Below are 19,832 nucleotides of genomic sequence, written 5' to 3'. Positions count from 1 at the left end.
ACCGGCCAGTTAGTTGCCACTCGACCGCCGCTGCGTGAGTTTATGTGTACTTGCAGCAATGAGTTTCTAAAATACTAGAGTACTTTCAACACTCATTCTAAAGTAACTAAAATTTTTTTTTGGGTATGCTCTCAATTTCATAAAACTAGTATAAAATTTCCCGAGAGTCAGCCGATCGCTCCATAGTGGATGCACCCAATATTCTATTTTTCGACGCTTTCTTCGGTTTTTTATAGCGAGTGCAACGACCACAGCCGTCTCGACCAAATCCATGTTGATGACTGTCAAGAAAAAAACTGAAAAAAGTCGGGTTGCTATCGCTCTCGTGCGCGCACCCCGGCGACATGGCAATTATTTTTTCGAAAGAGACGAATAAATCGCCGAGCAACTAAGTTGCCCGCGCAAGCATGGTCTTACCCATGAATAGACATCGGATTATATGCCTTTGCATACTTGCATATGCAAATGCATATAATGGCACTTTTTAGGCGATAGTGCATATTTAGGCAATTTTCCGTTGATAGTGGATATTTCGGTAGTTTTATGGTCTCGTAGTCTTCAAACTAGCTATCATGAATTCATGACACACACCAAGGCCACAAAACAGAGGTACGATAGATCAAAACACTTCAAATAATATGTAGCTCCATCCCCATTTAAAGAATGCAATACCCATGAAGCTAATATAGAGAGGAGCTGGCCTAAGCAACTGTGCACTGTGATTTTCAACTAGGTCCTGACGTCATCATTGTGGGCGGGGCTTAAGTCAGTACACTTTCAGCGTTTGTCAGGTGCACACGTAACGAGACTCCCAATAAATTGGTGTTTTTTTGCGTTTTTAACAAGGAAAGGATGAAGTATCGTGTTTTACAATGTCGAAAACACTCAGACAGACGTTCTGATAATATAAATACCATCACATTTCATTTGTAAATAATTTTAAATGTAATTTAAATATAAAAGTTCTAGAATATTTTAGCTTTCAGCGTTAATTATACTATTTGACACTAGATGGCCAGACCTTTGAAAGATAATACAGACGTAAATGCTTATAATTTTGAATAAGTTTATTGCAATAATCATACTTGAATACTTAAAACTGTTATCACTTTGTCTGAAACACATTTAATAGCTAAAACCGTACTTTTATAGCTTTTATTATCATATTACTTATAAAGCGCCATCTTGGATAACTATTTTGAACGTAACAAATATCCAGGGCCGTATTTAGAATTACATTATTAACCGACTTCCAAAAAACGAGGAGGTTGTATTTTTATTAAGTATCGCAATGACAGTTTGTTGGTGATGTTGATTGTTGACGCGCGCGCGGCGCGGCTGATATTTGGCCAGCCGTAGGGTCGATAAACAAAAATCGTTTTTATTTGCAGACATTTCTTTTAAGTTTTTGTTTTAATTTTTTTTGTGATATTAATAGGTAATATGTGATATTATTATAGTAATTGATTAATAAAATAATATTTGAATCACATTCATTGATAAAATATTACCACAAATCTTTTTCATGAAAATGTTGGATTCGCTCAAAAATAAAAAAATAAAGTACTTAACTGAAAGAGTTGAAGTTGCCACGGGGTTGACCAAAAACAAGGTAATACCTTTAATGTACAGAATTGGTTGATTAATGTTATCAGAACCTATAAATTAATGTTATCAGAATATTTTTGCTAACGCTACTTTTTTAGCAAACAAAACTGTCATTGCGATCCCATTTGATCGCGCGTGGATTATCATCTTTCATGTACTTACCATCGAAGAAATTGATTCATAGCCCATAGGCCCGAGGCCGCCTCCCCCTTCCCTATTACCTCTTAAAAGGCCGGCAATGCACCTGCAGCTCTTCAGATGTTGCGAGTGTCCATGGGCGACGGAAGTTGCTTTCCATCAGGTGACCCGTTTCCTCGTTTGTCCTCTTATTTTACATAAAAAAATCGGTGAAAATACTAATCCTTTATTCACTGAACTTATTATAATTAATAATATATTTTTTTTAAGTTCTCAGTACTTCCCATAATATTCAAGAATTTTGACATCCTAGTGTAATATAGCTGAACTACGTAGTAACATCAACATCGACCTAAGCTAGTAGTTTTGCTTTTAGCCGATAGATGAAATATTGAAAAGTGAGCGGAGCTTGACACCCCCTCACCCCGCAAATTGTCACGCGTCGTTTCTTAAGGCGAGGATAAACCCCAATTTGTTATTCCGTGACTTCCGGTTTACCTAGCTCCAATATAATAACGAAGTGTCAAAAAATATGAGATAAAAAGCACAATATTCAAAATACCTTAAACCATAAACATTTTATTAAAACGTAATACTTTGGCTGTAATTAATTTACAAACTCACCTCCGAAAAAACTCTATTTCATCGAAATATAAGTATTAACTAGGATAATTATACATTTTATTTGAATAAATTGTTAGTAAATGTATATTAAAATTTCTTTAACCGAACAATTTTGTTCCTTAATATTTATTTCCAAAGATATTTAAAAAAACATGAAAAATAGAGAAGATCCGCCCTTGTTGTCACAATTTTATGCTAAGCTAAAATGAATCTTATTGCGATGCGTATACGCTTGGTCTTTGGTTGTGTGCAAGGTTATCGTTTTTGATTGAGATTGATCCCCGCCTTAAGGCAATTCGATTACGACACCTCTCTATATTAGCTTCATGGCAATACCCAATAGGTACAATATCTTTCCAGAAACAACATTTTTCATTGTAGTTGGTTCAACATTAGTAAAAAATTTGAATAAAGTAGTTAATGATTTAATGGAAAATGTTGGTAGAAAATTATTATTGGTGCTGTATAAAAAATGAAAAATTCTGGATTTGAGGAAATTATAAAAATTGGCGCTTTTATTAACGGGACCACCGGAAAAAGCTTCAAAAATAATAACATTTTAATATGAAGTGACTTTTGATTGTGCATATTTCGGCCATTTTTTCGTGCATATTTGCATGCATATTTCGGCACTTTGATCGTGCATATAATCCGATGACTACTCATGAATATAGAGATAAGTGTAAAGAAATTATTTAAAAATGTATATCTTTCTACATATCTTTCATAAAATTTTGCTTACTAAATAGGACACAAAAAACTCTCTAGTTTTGTCATATTATTATTATGTAGAATTGTACACTTTAGTCTCTACATAACATTACTCTATGTAGAGACGTTTCGTTTATGGCTTTGGTTGCTGATGTTGAATTTGTTTACATTTTTAAGTAGAAAATTTATAGAAAATGTGACAAAACTGAAATGAATTAATGAAATTATAAGAAAAGTGCAAACTGTTACAGTTACTCTACACAACTGATTTAGGTATTGTGTCACAACATAACCTCTAAGGTTGATATAATTCAAAGTGTTACTCGCGTTGTTTATGCAAAATGGCTTTACAACTATCTAGGAGAGAAGTGGAAGACCTCAGGTCTTCGCTAGACAGAGCAATCTACAGGACAATCGGCAAGTCGGATAGTGCTCTGCTCTCCACAGTATCATCTTGTCTCACCAATGGGTAAGTCGTAGTCGTTTAATATTGTAGTGTGTTATATTAAACATGACTATTCTGTAATAAAATGGCTTTAACTTATTGAGATAAACACTAACCATTGCTCTTTTCAAATAGGTATGAACGTCGGAAGATAATTGATAGGCTGTCATCGCATATTGACTCCAAGAAAGCCAGCAAATTGGCCGACAAGGCTATAGCATTAGCACAAGAGCATGTCGCCTCGTCTAAATCACAGAAAAGGAAACATGAGTCTTCAGACAAAGACAAGGATAGTAAAAGGTAACACAAAAGTATAATAATATAAGCAAATAAACATGGAATTTTGCAAACTCTTTGATTTAGATATCCACTACAAAATATATCCCACAATTCCACCTTATGGTGTTAAATTGATTAAAACTCACAAATGTATCATAACTTCCCAATCAATAAGTGTCATATCTTCTATTCTATAAAAAAAAAATTGTAAGCAGTAGCAATAAGTAAACTTACACCGATTCACATGTACGTAATATCCACTATTCCACTATTCTTTTAGGTCTCGTCATGATGATAGACACGAGTCTCGAGAGGAGAGGAGAGATAGACATGACAGAGAGAAGGAAAGAGATGAGAAGGATAAGAAGGCAGACAATGGGTTGGAACTGCCGCAGGTTTCTGAGGGGGAGACAATTGGCTCCAAAATGGCTGGGCTCAGTGCTGATAAAATAAAGGTACTGTATAGGTATTCTAAGACAAACATTCCTTATATTTATAATTTTTAACTTGCAATACCAAAAAAAATTTACTTAAACTAGAGAAATAAAACATTTAGAAAATCAAAATACAGATTTATTGATTATTCAGTCAAATTATTAAAATTGGGGGGGGGGGGGGGGGGGGGGGGGTTGAACTAATTAACCCATCAATCCCCAAGCGGCACCCGGCTGCCGCATAACAATTGAAAATCTATTGTGTCTGCGATTTCCACGATTGAGGCATTAAAGAATAGGGGGAACACTGATTCTATAATTTTTAACTCAACAGTATCTTGGAGGATTATGAGAAATGTGTAGGACCACATGGCACTTATCTTATGGACTGAAGGCCGGGTTGGCCGGAGAAAACAGCATTTGTCCATAACATATTTTCCAGAGGTGTCACTGGTATTCGGACATCTTGTTATTTGTAGATTGTCCACCGTGAAGCAGTCCGGAGTGTTGGCCATCTGCATCCCGGAACTGAGTTGATCTTAACCCTTATGTGGGTCTCCTAAAAACATTCTGGTGTTAAAAATTATGAATTGGATACAACCACATGGTACAGATGTTCAGGGAACAAGACCATAGGTTGTATGTCCATTAACCCATCAAGCCCCATAAGCTCACTGGTGAGCGAGAAACAATATGTGTCACCGCAGACTTACAATTTAAAGTTGGCCGACTATCGTACAAACCACATCAAGATAGAAGCACCATGCAGCTCCAATTTGTATGAACACGAGCGTATGGCGCTTCTATCTTGATCTATTTCTGTGTTTTTTACAATAGTCGGCCAACTTTAAATTGTAAGTCTGCGGGGACCCTATAATAATAATAGATTTACCAGAATCCACGATCGAAGGATTAAAATAGTGGAGATGCACAAATTTAGAGTAATATAATTTCTTTGGAAAACTAAAAATGTGGGTACCTACATTTAAATATTTGTTTTTTATTTATTTTACGTTTGCATTGTAAACAGTTTAAAATATTTTACAACTTGAAATTAATAAATAAAACAAATGACGCTACATACAATAATTATTACAAATATGTAGATACAAATTAAATTCTCCTTTATGAGAGAAAATATCCAAACTAACAAGATTTACATCCTGCAAGTTTTAATTTTGAAAAGGGGAGCTGGGTGAGAAAATTATGATCAGGGACTTTTCCCCTCTACATGTGAAGATGCTTAATTAATGAGGACGCGCCCAGTACGAATACCGGAAAGCGAAAAGTGTCCGTTTTTTGAGAACTGAACGCGGGGAAAAACCGAGGATGTTCGGAAAACCAGGAAAAATAAAAACTACGGCTGAGATCGGCCAGGTCTGGCACAGGGCCAGACGGCGCACGGGGTCTCTGCTCGAAAGCAAGGGAAGCGTGTAAGGACCACTTCCACGTGCGTCGCCTTAACCAGTCTGCGAACACGACCGACCTGGGAAGAAGGGTATAGGAAAATTAACTCCCGGCCCCCCAGACTTTATCTCGACGGGAAAGTCACAAAGAGGTCGGCGGTGGAGGCAATAGGGCTGTCATTCGCCAGACCCCCGGTGATAGAGAAATAGCCACTCTAGGTCTGGGGTTTATGAGACCCCGCGCGGAGAAAGGAGTTTTGGGGACACAATCTATCAGTATCTGCGCCGGCGGGGTGCGGTAGCGCTAGTCCTCTCCTCTTCAGGGGCGCGGTGTAGTGGCGTAGTTCTCCCTCCTCGGTGAGGGTAGAATCTCGGGGCATAAGGAGGGGAGCGTGCCAAGGAGTCAGGTCTTTGGTTGAAAGCACGGAGACGAACTCCTCCACGCTCTCCAAGCTCAGGTCCCGGGCGATGATGACGTTGCGCGGCGCACAGGCGACGCGGCGCTGCACGCGGTTCTTCTGTCGCTGGAGCAACTCGCGTCACGTCACAGACAGCAGCTGGTACCACGCGGGGGCCGCGTACGTTACGCGGCACTTACTTCTTGTACAGCGCCAGCCTCATCTTAAGGCGATCTGAGAAGCAGAAGACAGACTGCGAAGTTGGGCTGCGGCTGCTGGTGTACCAGTGACGGTCGGCTTACACTGGGTTGGTCTTGTGATCGGCCATTGATGGTGACCCCTTGATGTTGGTGGTTTTGCGCCATAGGATCTCGCAGTCACCGATCTTCAGAGGAGTCGGGGACTTAGCCGCGTTAACGGACAGTCTCCACTTGCTCAGCCACTCAGGAAGAAAGTCCAGCGTCCTCTGAATCTTGATGGCGGCGTGCGAGAGGCTTTAACGTGACGAAGGCGATGTAGAGTCGTATAGATTCCTGGCGAAAGGGCTCCTCCTGGGGCCAGCGGTGATGGGGCACATCTGGGCTAGGGTTCCATTGATCTTGACTGAATTTATTCAGACTAATTTGAAATTAGTCTGAATACCATTGTTCTTTGAGTGATAGAGGGATTCAAGGGGTACACTGTTTACCAATGAATTGCTATCTTAGCCAAAGCAGAATGTTAGAGTTGAACAACTGAAACTTTAATAACTTACATTCCAGCTCATGATGGCGAATGCACAAAAGGAAATAGAGGAGAGGAAGCGAGCGCTGATGAATTTGAAGGGCGGACAGAAAGGCAGCACAGGAGCGACACCGGCCCTCAAGCAGACCGGCGTCATGGCTCCACCCAACGTCATCAAACCAGTATTGTACTCCAGGCCTGGTATGTCTATCCATAGTTCCATACTGCCATACTTATATCAAGAATGCGTGTACCTGTCTGTATGTCTGTTAATAAAACTCGGTTCAGCGGCTATTTAATAAGAGTGAAGACACACTTAACCGCTAAACCGATTTTTATGAAATTTGTTATGGAGATAGTTTGAGTCTTGGGAAAGGACAAAGGATACTTTTTAACCCCCTGAAATGTACGTTTCACGCGCGATTAATGAATTTATGCACAACGGAGTTGCAGGAATCAACTAGTTCTTTATATGTATACGAAAACAGAATGACGAAATGTCTTGTAAACTCAGTTAAAATTGATTACATTCTATTAGAGTGGGTTTTTTACTAGTTTTTGATGTGGAATTAGACTGGTAGGTGAATAATTTGTTTATTATATAAATTAATTGTTTCTTGGTCATTTTAGGTCAAGGGCTACAAATGACAGCCGAAGAAATGGAGAAACAGAAGAAAATAGCGGAGCTCCAGGCCCGGATAGAGAGGAAATTAGCAGGTCAATACAAAACTCACAACAAGCTATTAAATAATCTGCTCCGTGAATAGGGATGTTATTGCATAGTGACGTTTTGTCCGAAGAGTGTTCCGAAGTCCGAACGTCGCCGAATTGACGTCGAAAAAAAAAACATTACCGCCGAATCGCTGCCGAACTTACGCTCGACCGAAGTTCGGCTATACGCTATAACGTGACTTAATTTCGGCATGGTGTGTCATCGGTAATTTAAAATATCGGCATGATGTGTTTAGACACTATGAGTTCACTGTAAAATTAAAATGAGTGAGAGATTTAAATTAATAAAATAGTAGCTGCTTCTAATACGTTCAGTGTTTAAAACTGTGTGCCGTTCCCAGGCGGCGCGCTGGCGGCGGCGAGCGCGCTGGGCCCGGCGCCGCTCATCCTGGACCGCGACGGCCGCACCGTCGACACCAGCGGCAAGCGTGTGCAGCTCACGCACGTCGCGCCCACGCTCAAGGTGAACACACCATAAGTGATCGTAATAATTGTTCGGGCTTAGATATGATGAGACGCTACTGTGTATGACGTACACTAGCATTACACGCAAACTTTTTGTGTTCAAGTGTTCGCTTGTTTTGGTTCTTATAAACAGGAATATATTGGTAAAATGTCATTTTTGTGGCACACCAACTACTGGCTACGGTACACACTTGGCTTGGCGAGGCACACCTTTTGCGGAACACTGGCCAAGCCTAGCAATATGGGGTATATTATGAAAACGTGATATTTAATCGAAATACAGTTTTCAGTTTTATTCCTGCGTCCATTCGTCCAATAATTCCATTAAGCGATATTATTTATTAGTATCAGACAAAGTTAATTTCTTTTTAGTGTTACATAAATGATAAATCATAAAGTATGAACTCGAATATTGCAGGCGAACATCCGCGCGAAGCGTCGCGAGGAGTTCCGCGCGCAGCTGTCGGGGGCGGGGGCGGGCGGCGCGGAGGCGGAGAGCGGGGCGTGGGTGGACCCGCGCGTGCCCGCCCGCCCCGCCGCGCGCGCCCGCCGCGCGCTGCGCTTCCACGAGCCCGGCAAGTTCCGCCAGCTCGCCGAGCGGCTGCGAATGAAGGTGAGCTACAATCAGTCAGTCAGATATAAGTACATAATAACACCACTACTCAGAAAGCTTCTTTATCGAAGATGTTACGATACATTTTCTAAGAGCGGCAGTAAAATTCATATTATTAATTCGGAAACACCGGAATACCATACAATATCGGAACTCCACACACAATATCGGAACTCCACACACACTCTGATTTTTTCCGATTATGAAATTCCGGCTGTGAGAGGCCAGCCTAAATTACTGTGTTATATGTTAAATTGTCACCAGTCATATTATGACGTTCGCGTATCGTGCAGTCGGCAGCAATCGGTATCGCAAACTTTATTGCGGTGCCGCTAATTGTCACGATCTTATTAAGTTTTTATTCTTTAATTTTAAAATGCACAATGTCCCCAGGCGCAATTGGAGAAGCTGCAGAACGAGATCTCCCAGATCGCGCGCAAGACCGGCATCTCGTCCGCCACCAAGCTGGCGCTGCTCGCCGCCGACGCGCCCGACACCGACCGCGTGCCCGACATCGAGTGGTGAGTCGCACCCGCGCTCATACACGCGCAGAGTGCAGACAGTCATTAACTCATTACATAAACAAACACGCGAACGCACATGCACACACTCACACGCAAATACGCAATTTTTGGGCGTATTATTACCACAGAATATATATTAGTTGTACCAACTATTACTATCAATTCATACAGGCCCGTTCCACTTGAGCAGGTAATAGTGATAAGTGATAACCCTCGGCAGATATGTTACATCTCACTCATAATTCGTATCTAACGAAAAAGGTAACATGGTATATTATCCTCTTATTATTATATTATTCAGGGCTAATTACATTAACCTAGTTCTGTGCATAAAGAAAAAGTTGAAAACGGTGTATTTTTTTTAAATAGTCTCATTATTCTGTATGATGCAGGTGGGACAGCGTGATCCTGCTGTCGGCAGAGGCCCGCGGCGCGGGGGGTGCGGGGGGCGCGGTGGCGGCGGCGGCGGCGGCGGCGGCGGCGGCGGCGTGCAACACCGGCGACGCCGACATCGCCGACAACCTCAACGAGGACGCCATCACCAACCTCGTGGAGCACCCGCAGCAGCTGCGCGCGCCCAGTTAGTATACTTGTTTATGCGTTTCTGTACACAGACTAAGGGCTCCCACACATAACTGCGAACTCGTATCGCATCGCATATATCTGCGACAAAACTCATAATACAAATGACATTGTGTAGGAGCTCCAACGCGGGAAGGCGATAGAGCGAGAGGCAAATAGCGCACTGCCATTTATTATGTCAGGATTCAGGAAGCGTGAACAAGTATTACGTAAAACAGTTTTTGATGCTGGAGGCTGTAAAATCTTTGCTTGTGTAATCTCACCGTTTTTGTACCCTCGTCTTCCTCTTCTTTGAAACGACTCGTGACATTTTGACTATTTTTACTGTGCATTGCTGTTGCTGTTTTTTTTTTTTAACGGCATCACGCGAACAGCTGGACCGGTTTTCATGATACTTGGCTCATATAATTGTATAGTATATTGTATGTATAGTAAATAACGTCGAATTACATAGGCTACTTTTTATCGCGGAAATGGAAGGTTCCTGCGAGATTTAATTTTGCCTGTACCAGCCGGCCCCAGTCCAAGTCCCGGCCGGCGCTGGCGCTGTACAAAATCGACCCTAGACGGTCAATAATATTGCACAATACGTGATATTCTCCGCAGCGGAGCCGCTAAAGCCGACGTACATGCCGGTGTTCCTGACGAAGAAGGAGCGCAAGAAGCTGCGGCGGCAGTCGCGCCGCGAGGCCTGGAAGGAGGAGCAGGAGAAAGTGCGCCTCGGACTCGAGGCGCCGCCAGAACCCAAACTCAGGTACATTCAAGTATACTTAAATCGCGGAATTCTGTCTGTAGCGGTCATTGACTCTGTGTCAAAAACCTTGTCATTTTCTATACAAATCGCGAATGACAATGAAGTGACAAATGTTTCTAGTCTAAGCGTGATATCGCATTTTGCATACACGATGTGAACAGTGAACACAGTATGAACTATGAATGAATACTTTAATGTGCACAGTCACAGTTATATCACTTCAAACTCATAAATAGTTGGAGTTTTTTTGCGAAGAGGTAACCGAGAAGTTTTCCGATGAAACTATGATAGTCTGTTTCTTTACAAGATGAACAGAATGCAGTGTGAGTATGTATTTTTCACAGCCCCTAGACTAGAAAAGTCAATGACCGCTAGTGCCACCTTAAATTGTCCTGACTATAGGGTCGTGTATGTTTTTAATGCTTTTGAATAGATTTTTGACATTGTCCAGTCAATTTCATAAAGAACAACAATAATTTATCAAATGAGTTATAGTAGGTTTTTCCGTGTAGTGAAACTAAGTTTTTATGGAAACGATAGACGATTGAGGCCGACGAGACACTTGCCGAAATAATCAGTACAATCGATTACATAATATACTTATGGATATCCCACAATAACAGTTTTTTGTCATTTACTTTTAACGACAAATAATGGCTAATTTTTGAAGCGATTTTAACCAACACGGCATTGTTGATTTAATGTAGATATATATGGCCCTTTACAGCATAGTATGATTTAATTGAATATTTTCGAAGATATTAGATATTTAAAAAATGCGAGACGTAGCTTATACGGCAGTACCGACCAATGCGAGCCACGGCCTACGGGTAGTAATAATGAATATAAATCAAAACTGCTGAATCGATATTAATCATTTTTTTAGTGGCTATATATTATATACCCCTGCGACGGCGGGGCGGGTCGCTAGTGGATAAATAAATAAAAAATTAGATATATAAGGAGCGTTAAATATAAATAAAGTCAATCCTTAGTATAACCATAGACTATGGTCTATGGGTGGTTTTAAACCTCGAACACTTTTTAAATCATCAGCTGATTTTAAAAACGTAAACCTCGAGTCTAAAGAAGTAAAGACCTTAAATATTTTATAATTGTGGTTTCTCAGGATATCGAACCTGATGCGGGCGCTGGGCACGGAGGCGGTGCAGGACCCCACCGCCATCGAGGCCAAGGTCCGCGAGCAGATCGCCAAGCGACAGAAAACGCACCTGGAGGCCAACCAGGCCCGCGCGCTCACCAAGGACCAGAAGAGAGAGAAGGTGGGATTAAAATAATAGTTTTAGTTATAGTTATTATTATGTACCTGTAAGTTTTCCTAAGAAATTAAAATAAATAAATAAAACAGTTTGAACATACATATTATACTTGTTTAGTGTTTAAACTTTTATAGTATTAACAGTATGATATACCTACATAATATTAACAACTGATTAAATATAATTAAAAAATAAACGAAAATAAGTGTAGAAATCATCAGCTATAGTTTGTGCGTTTTAAGATGATATGGGTGACACTTCTCATATTCCTTGCTACGGGTTTTTTTTACAAGAAAACATAAAAAATCAAAATGTAATAAATTATATTCCATCTACAAAAACAAATGTTTCCTATAATTGTAAATGAATAAAAATGAAAAGTTGCTAAATGCTAACTTATTAATATAAAATTATAAACTTTTACTGTGAAAATTATTGTTACGAAAATATTTGAAAAATGTCAGATGCATGAAATGGAACTTATGCCAATAGAAATTGACACTGTTGAATCGAAATCAAATCGATAAAAAGGGCGGCCATTTTAAGTCGCCGGCGCCACTCTGAAACGTCAGTACGAAATCGATAATTTCGATTGCAATTCCTTTACGAAGTGATTCGATATTTTTAAATTATCGATAAATTTTCTTAGGTAACTTCCCTACTATTGACAATTATAATGTGTCACCCATATCATCTTAAAACGCACAAACTATAGTATTCCAACACTGGCCACTGCGCTTCAAATTTGTTAAATGTTCAATAACTATATTATTGTTATGTTAATGTTTTTGACGCAGTTCAGTTCAGTAATATCGTTGTTTTGTCAACAGATCGACCGCAAAATCCGCGAGGACACGTCGATGGGCGTCCACGTCGCCGTCTACAGGTGAGACCACACGTCATACAATATTATGTTGTAGCATTTGATATTATGTTTATCTTCCTTTTTGTTAAAGTGACTGCAAGAGCAATAATATGAGAAAAATTAATATTTAATTAGCATGAACTCTTAAAAATATGCAACAATTATTTTACAAGTGTAATGTGTATACTTATTAATTATTCAGAGTCATTGCCAAACAACTCGACTCCAAGTCCGGTCCGAGCTGTTCAATTATTTGAACATAGATACTTAGTTTTAATATATGAAACTCAGGAGAGCCTAGGTGTCGAATGGGTATATCATTCAGCTCGACCGCGTACACACGACAAGCAAATTAAAGATGACCGATTGTCCAGGATCCGCGACCTGTTCGAGTGCGCGTCGGCGAAGTTCAAGGTGGAGGTGAACGCGCGGCAGCTGCACATGACGGGCGTGGTGGTGCTGCAGCGCGGCTGCTGCGTGGTGGTGGCGGAGGGCGGGCCGCGCCAGCACGCGCGCTACCGCCGCCTCATGCTGCACCGCATCCGCTGGGAGGACGACACTGTGAAGGACGAGCGCGGCCAGGACGTGCCCAACACCTGCAAACTCGTGTGGGAGGGCCGTGCGCCGCAACGAGCCTTCGGGGAGATCAAGTTTAAGGTACCATCGAGGAAATTCGATTCCTAGGCAGTTGATGGACCTACGTCATGTGGTCGGCTTATGTCAATACAATATCGGTCAGATGGGTTTGACGTTTGACTTAACGCGACCAAATTACTTAGGTCCGCCATCTATTCGGAGCGTGCGAAGTGGGTAAAGGGGGTAAAGAAAGCGATCGCCGCGCTTGTCGCCGCCAAAATATGCAACAAAACGGGCGCAGTTAGTAGTCAAACAAACTTGTCAATCTTGTTTTGAAATTTTTGAAATTGGTCTTAATTGTTTTTGTATCGTAGACTGCAAAAATAACAGCGGAAATAGGTAGTCAGTAGATATTGTTACGTGCTAGGGTTCGAGGATTTCAAGAGAAAGACCTGGTGACTCTCTTGAAGACTTTATTAACACTGCACTAAACACTCAAACTCAAAACTCAAACTCAAACTTTTTTATTCAGAATATTTTTTTCAAATATTCTCTGAACGTCGGGGCTACACAGATGCCTACCACCGGTTCGGGAACTAACTCGGCGAGAAGAACCGGCGTAAGAAACTCGCACGGGGCCATCTTTTTCTAAAAAGATGGAAAATTACGAAAAATATATTATAAAATAACAGTGTGACTAAATAAAATACAACGAGTGTACAATTATTATACATAATATTATATAGAAACAGCTCTGCAGGGGGCGACCTTATTCCCATGGTGTACTATCATTCATGAAATCAGTAACTTTATAGTACGCTTTGGTACACAAACGTTGAACGATTTCTGGGATCTTGTTATAAAGGCGTATACATTGACCTTTAAAAGAATTTTTGACTTTAGTAAGTCTAGTCACCGGAATTTCAAGCTTATGTTTATTACGAGTATTTCTCCCATGGGTATCACATTTTTTCGTGAATTGATATATATATTCTTTTTAACATATAATACATTTGATAGGACATATTGAGAAGCAACAGTTAAGATTCCAGTTTCCTTAATTTTTTTTATAAGTGAAGTATTACGGGCCTACTTGTAGATTGCCCGCACAGCTCGCTTCTGCAGCACAAAAATTGTATTTATATCTGTAGCATTGCCCCACAGCAAAATGCCGTAGGACATAATACTATGAAAGTAACTGAAATACACTAGACGTGCTGTTGTTTCATCTGAAAATTGTCTAATCTTACTTACTGCATATGCTGCTGAACTGAGTCTGTCGGCCAACCCAGCAATATGAGGGCCCCACTGAAGCTTGGAGTCTAGTGTAATACCTAAAAATACAACTGTATCCACTAGCTCCATAACATCACCATTTAAAAGCACATTGGTTTCCGTTTGGGCAATTTGAATTTAATACATTTCGTTTTTTTACTATTAAGTAAAAGATTATTAACGCTAAACCAATGTACAATCTTTGAGAGAGCATTATTTACTTCGTCATAACACGCATTAAGCCGTTTGATATTGAATGTAAGAGATGTATCATCAGCAAATAATACTATCCCATGTTTATCTTTAATTAAGAATGGCAAGTCATTTATATAAATAAGAAGCAGGAAGGGTCCTAATATAGACCCCTGTGGGACCCCCATTTCAATTTTTGCACCAGCAGATTTTTTACCATTTATCTCAACCCTCTGAGTTCTATTTGACAAGTACGATTTTAGGAGGGCGAGTGCTGTGCCTTTTATGCCATAGTGACAGAGTTTCCTGACCAATGTTTTGTGTTGCACACAATCAAAGGACTTTGAGAGATCGCAAAAAACTCCTAGAGCATCCTGCGACGTCTCCCAGGCATTAAAAATACTACTGATCAATTCAACGCCTGCGTCTATAGTAGACCGTCCCTTTGTAAATCCAAATTGTTTGTTATGTAAAATATTATTTATATTAAAGTGCGTTAGTAATTGATTCAGTATTATCTTTTCATAAATTTTACTCAATGTCGGTAAAATAGATATAGGTCGGAAATCAGACGGGTCCAACTTACTACCAGATTTAAAAAGAGGTAAAACTTTACTGTGTTTCATTAGATCAGGAAATACGCCACTTTTTATACAATCACTAAATATAGTCGCTAAGTAGGGCGCGATAACATCGATTATAGATTTATTAACTTTCATTGATAGGCCCCACAAGTCAGTAGTGTTCTTAATATTTAGTAAATTGAAAGCTTTTATAATGTCTTCAGGACCTACTTCTTTAAATCTGAAGTCGATATCTTATTTATTTACATTTTCTTTAAGTAACAATATAGCATCATCAGGAGAGTCCTTTAGGTTACTTGTAATTGAAACTGGAATGTCAGCGAAAAATTTCTCAAAAGCAGTCGCAACATCATTGTCGGAAGTTATATTTTTGTTATCTATATTTAATTTAAAATCTGAGTTGTGACTGGCGACTCTTCCAGTTTCACTTGCTATTATTTGCCACGTTGTCTTTACTTTATTTTTTGAATTCTTAATTTTATTTCTAATGTGAATAGATTTGGCAGCCCTGCAGACTTGCTTAAATATTTTTGAATATAATCTTACATAGTTTATAAAGTGTTCACTTTGATTTATAGTTCTTTCATTATAAAGGTCATACAGTTTTAATCTGCTTTTCATAATACCTGGTGTAGCCCATTCACTAAATTTACTCTTATTGTTTTTTCTAACTGTCTTAGAGGTGAAGGTAGTATCAAATTGTTTTTAATTAATTTGAAAAGATTACCTAAGTCACAACACTTAGCACTAAGTCCAAGCACTAATCACTAGGTCCAATCACTAAGCACTATCACTGTCCTAGGTCGTAGCCAAGTCGCAGGTTTCACTGGTTCACTCACTACTGATCACTTGTTGTCTCTCCGAAATCGCCTTGATGATAGCTCGAAACAACTGAACCCGCCGGGCCTGCCTGCGGCTTTTTATATGGCGAGACGAATTCCAGAAAGTACCCGATTCTCGTAAACAAGTAAACAACCGTGGGAACTTTCTAGGAGGCTCGAGCATGTACCACAATAAAACTGCCGTCCTTACGATAAGTGCAGTAAGTTGAATTTTTTTTGCAAATTTAATTTAGACCTTATGGACTCAGTCATAAGGTCTAAATTAAAACACGTAAACAAACATTGGACCTTTCTAGAAGGTTCGAGTATGTACTTGCGCACCTCATGCCATCTAGTATTGAGTAGGGGATTTATGTTGCCTGTGCTCCTCGCGCCTCAAAACCACGCGCAAGCATTTTGCACACGTTGCACTAGCTTCTTAGTTTTAGCGAACAATCGCGGACCGAAGACTGCATCCATATAATTAAATTTACACAGAACAATCGATTCTACCAACTGGACTCGTAATGGCACACAAAGATAAGGCCTCATCTTGTACAACATTTTTAGTCTACAAAAACAGTCACGTACACAATTTGCTACATGATTTTCAAATCTCAGCCCACAGTCCATGTGAAGACCCAGATTTTTGGCCTCGTACACTCTTTCAATTGGAACTCCCATGAGCTCAACATCCGTCTTCATACAAATATTAGACAATTGGAATATGTTACCGAAAATTAAGTACTTTGTTTTGATTGGGTTTAGTACAAGACAGTTTTTAGATGACCATTCTGCGATGCTAGAGAGATCCTGATTAAGTTTGACGATAGTATCATTTATTTCATTAGGCTTACACGAGATATATATTTGTATATCGTCGGCGTATATATGAAATTTACAATATTTAATAATATTTACTATATCTGCTAGGTATAAAATAAATAGAACTGGTCCTAATATAGAACCTTGTGGCACTCCTCTGTCAATAGTAATAAAATCTGAAAGCACCTCTGTACCATCGTCTCTAGTAATTTTGATGCATTGACAGCGATCACCCAAATAACTCCTAAACCATTTTACAGCTTGTTACATTAACATCTGGTTTATCTGATCTTTTAGAAGCTGGAGATAGAGTTTTGAATGAAAAAGGTTTTTCAATTAAGCAAGTTTTAGATGAAAGGGGTAAAAAGTTAAAATTAGTATGCCCCCATTTTGATTAAAAAAAAACGAGTAGGTACTTTCAAGAAGAAACCGAAAGGACTTATTATATTGCTCGAGTACGAAACCATATTGAAAGTGTAATGCAAAGACTCAGAAACATAAAGAATGTTTGCAGTGTTTTAGTATATTTAAAGACTCCAATCTTCTTCAAAAGTATTCATGTTGTAAAAAATAAATAAAACAAGATTTTTAAAAACGTTTTTTTATTTTTTTTCATGTAAAAAGTATTGCACGTATTTTTGTTACTGTTGTTTAAATATTAATTTATATAATAATTAATATTTAAATAATTTTTAATATTAATATTAAAAATTATTTAAATATTAAAGCAGCAATATGTTTGCACTTGCCACTCAGGTTATTAACGCAGCAGCATTGTACTCCAGCAACAACCCGAACAATATTATTTATCTGTAAGAATGTATAAAAGTGTTTAGACTTGCTTTATATAATTTTTGTCACGTTTTTTGGTTGATTCAGTACTTACGTTTGAACTTGTTTTATAGCGTGCTAAAGTCACCGATGTTTGGCGAATTATATTGGCTCATATAATATAACTATTGCCATTAGTTCTTAGCTCTTCTACATCCCTTACATGCCCTGCTAAGACCAATTTAGTTCCTTTTAGTATAGATTGGGCCTTGAAACTTATTGAGTGTTTTACGCTCTCAAAACCAGTTTTTTTATGATTATATATTCATTTTTCCACAAGAAGTTTTTAACTAAATCTTACCCAAATACCATTAATTATTGTTCTAAATATATTTTATTTGTCATAATCTTTACAAAATAAACTCTTGTTGTTTATTTTTTGACACATGCCCCTAAAACTTCGTTTGAAATAATTATGTCGCTACTGTCGTGCACGTTCCGAATAGGAATCAACTTCTCTGACAACAGTTAAAAATTATGACTTCGATCGAGCTATATCAACTCCTACCGATACACGTATTATCACTAAAACAACCAACCCACACAGTTTTACAGGCAGCAAACTTTATGTATTACAATGTACCTAAACCATCCAATCTGTTTACAGGTGTTGCCGACGGAGAAGCAGGCGCGCGAGTTGTTCCAGAAGCACCGCGTGGAGCACTACTGGGACCTCGCGTACAGCGGGGCCGTGCTCGCCGCGCCCGACGAGGTGTAGATCGCAGGGGCCCGTCGTAGGCCCCAGGACGCCGGGACCTCGGACTATTCTACGCGGGATGCCGGGGCCTCGCACTATCGCAGGCCCCAGTACTCCGGGACCTCGAACTACCATAGGCAGTAAAAAGAGGCCTCGCATCATCGCAGGCCTGTACGGCTAGGGGCAGTGCCTCTGTCGCCGCATGTAACACAGCAATATAAGTTTCACTTGTGATGTGAAAATAAGGCCACTAATGTGCGTACCTGTTAGTAACTTGTGAGAATGATCAATGGGCATTGTCCAAAAAAAAATCACATGTACTTTTTTTTTTCGTTAAAATAGGGTATTTTAAGAATATAAATTAAATAATTTTGAAATTCATTGGCTAGTTTTTGCTCAATAAATTTTTAAAGTTTCGCTCTGACGTCATCATCGGCCGCCAACTGACCTCTGCATATGTTTTAAATTTCCTTTCAATCTTATTTATAATGGCTGGTTCGTCAAATGCAAGTTCTCATTATGTGAAAGCTGATACGAGAAGCTTACCAAAAGTTCGAAACGTAATGTTGGTCAAATTTATTGCTAATTTAACGCCATTGAAGGTCAAACAAAGGTTAAACGTATTTGTTAAAAAATATAAGTAACTAATGAGTATTTTTTTCGTTTATATAATAATAATAATAATAATGAAAAAAAAATGGACAATCCCTATTGTGTGCCCCGATTTATTGACATCTCGTAATAGATTCTCGTATGTGGCGTACGTAAACCAAAGCTGAGCTAAGTCCACATGTAACCTGTTGACATATTGAATACAATAGGAGCATAATAAGGAAGCGTTTACTGTGCTGTAAGAGAAACACTACCATAAACCATAGTTCTGTGCTAAAAGAAAATATGCATTATTCTAGTGTAAATAGCCGATCTTTTACCGACTAGCTGTAGGCGCCATGTTGCTACTACTACCAGTTTTACATTGCCCGTACAAACATTTTTACTATTTTACTTTTTTTTACACTTTAAACATGACGAAATTTATGTACTTTGGTCGCGACTATGAAAGTGATAATAAAATTCTACAAACACGTTACAAGGGATTTTAATTGTAAATTATCTAGAAATAGTCTGTAAAAAATTAAATTTTTAAGAAATATAAAATTGAAAATTAATATGTTTTTTGTTTAATGGATCTTGTAGGATCAATTCTTACGAGACAAAATCCCTCTGTTGTAAGTACATGAAGTTAATTTGTATTAGGGAACATGTAAATATAATATTTATGAAAAAAAATGTTAAAAAAATATAAAAGAAGGGCCACTGCGAGGTTAATATTAATTTATAAAATATTGTTTTACAATTACAAATAAAGGTAACTTGAAACGGAACGGATTTCAAAACACCAATCAGCGTTCAGTGACGTCACACCTGCTGACAACTTTTTGAGAGGTAA

General features: G+C 39.0%; 1 protein-coding gene across 2 annotated transcripts; it reads left to right on the top strand.

The window, feature by feature from the left end:
• The first annotated feature begins 3,208 nt into the window (after positions 1-3,208).
• On the top strand, positions 3,209-18,667 carry LOC121725732 (U4/U6 small nuclear ribonucleoprotein Prp3). Of its 2 annotated transcripts, none has more exons than XM_042112813.1 (14): positions 3,209-3,550; positions 3,662-3,826; positions 4,086-4,260; positions 6,805-6,967; positions 7,403-7,483; positions 7,840-7,961; positions 8,382-8,576; positions 8,970-9,097; positions 9,493-9,680; positions 10,289-10,436; positions 11,566-11,719; positions 12,547-12,602; positions 12,956-13,238; positions 18,293-18,667. In XM_042112813.1, the coding sequence occupies exons 1-14, from the start codon at positions 3,423-3,425 to the stop codon at positions 18,401-18,403; spliced, it is 2,097 nt and encodes a 698-aa protein (XP_041968747.1). In that variant the 5' UTR covers positions 3,209-3,422; the 3' UTR covers positions 18,404-18,667. The 2 variants fall into 2 exon arrangements, with proteins under 2 accessions (XP_041968747.1, XP_041968746.1); XM_042112812.1 differs by having other exon boundaries at positions 7,397-7,483.
• The last annotated feature ends 1,165 nt before the right edge of the window (positions 18,668-19,832 follow it).

Source organism: Aricia agestis, chromosome 3 (assembly GCF_905147365.1).
Source record: "Aricia agestis chromosome 3, ilAriAges1.1, whole genome shotgun sequence".
Classification (NCBI taxonomy): Eukaryota; Metazoa; Arthropoda; class Insecta; order Lepidoptera; family Lycaenidae; genus Aricia; species Aricia agestis.
This window is presented reverse-complemented; position numbering and strand designations above follow the sequence as displayed.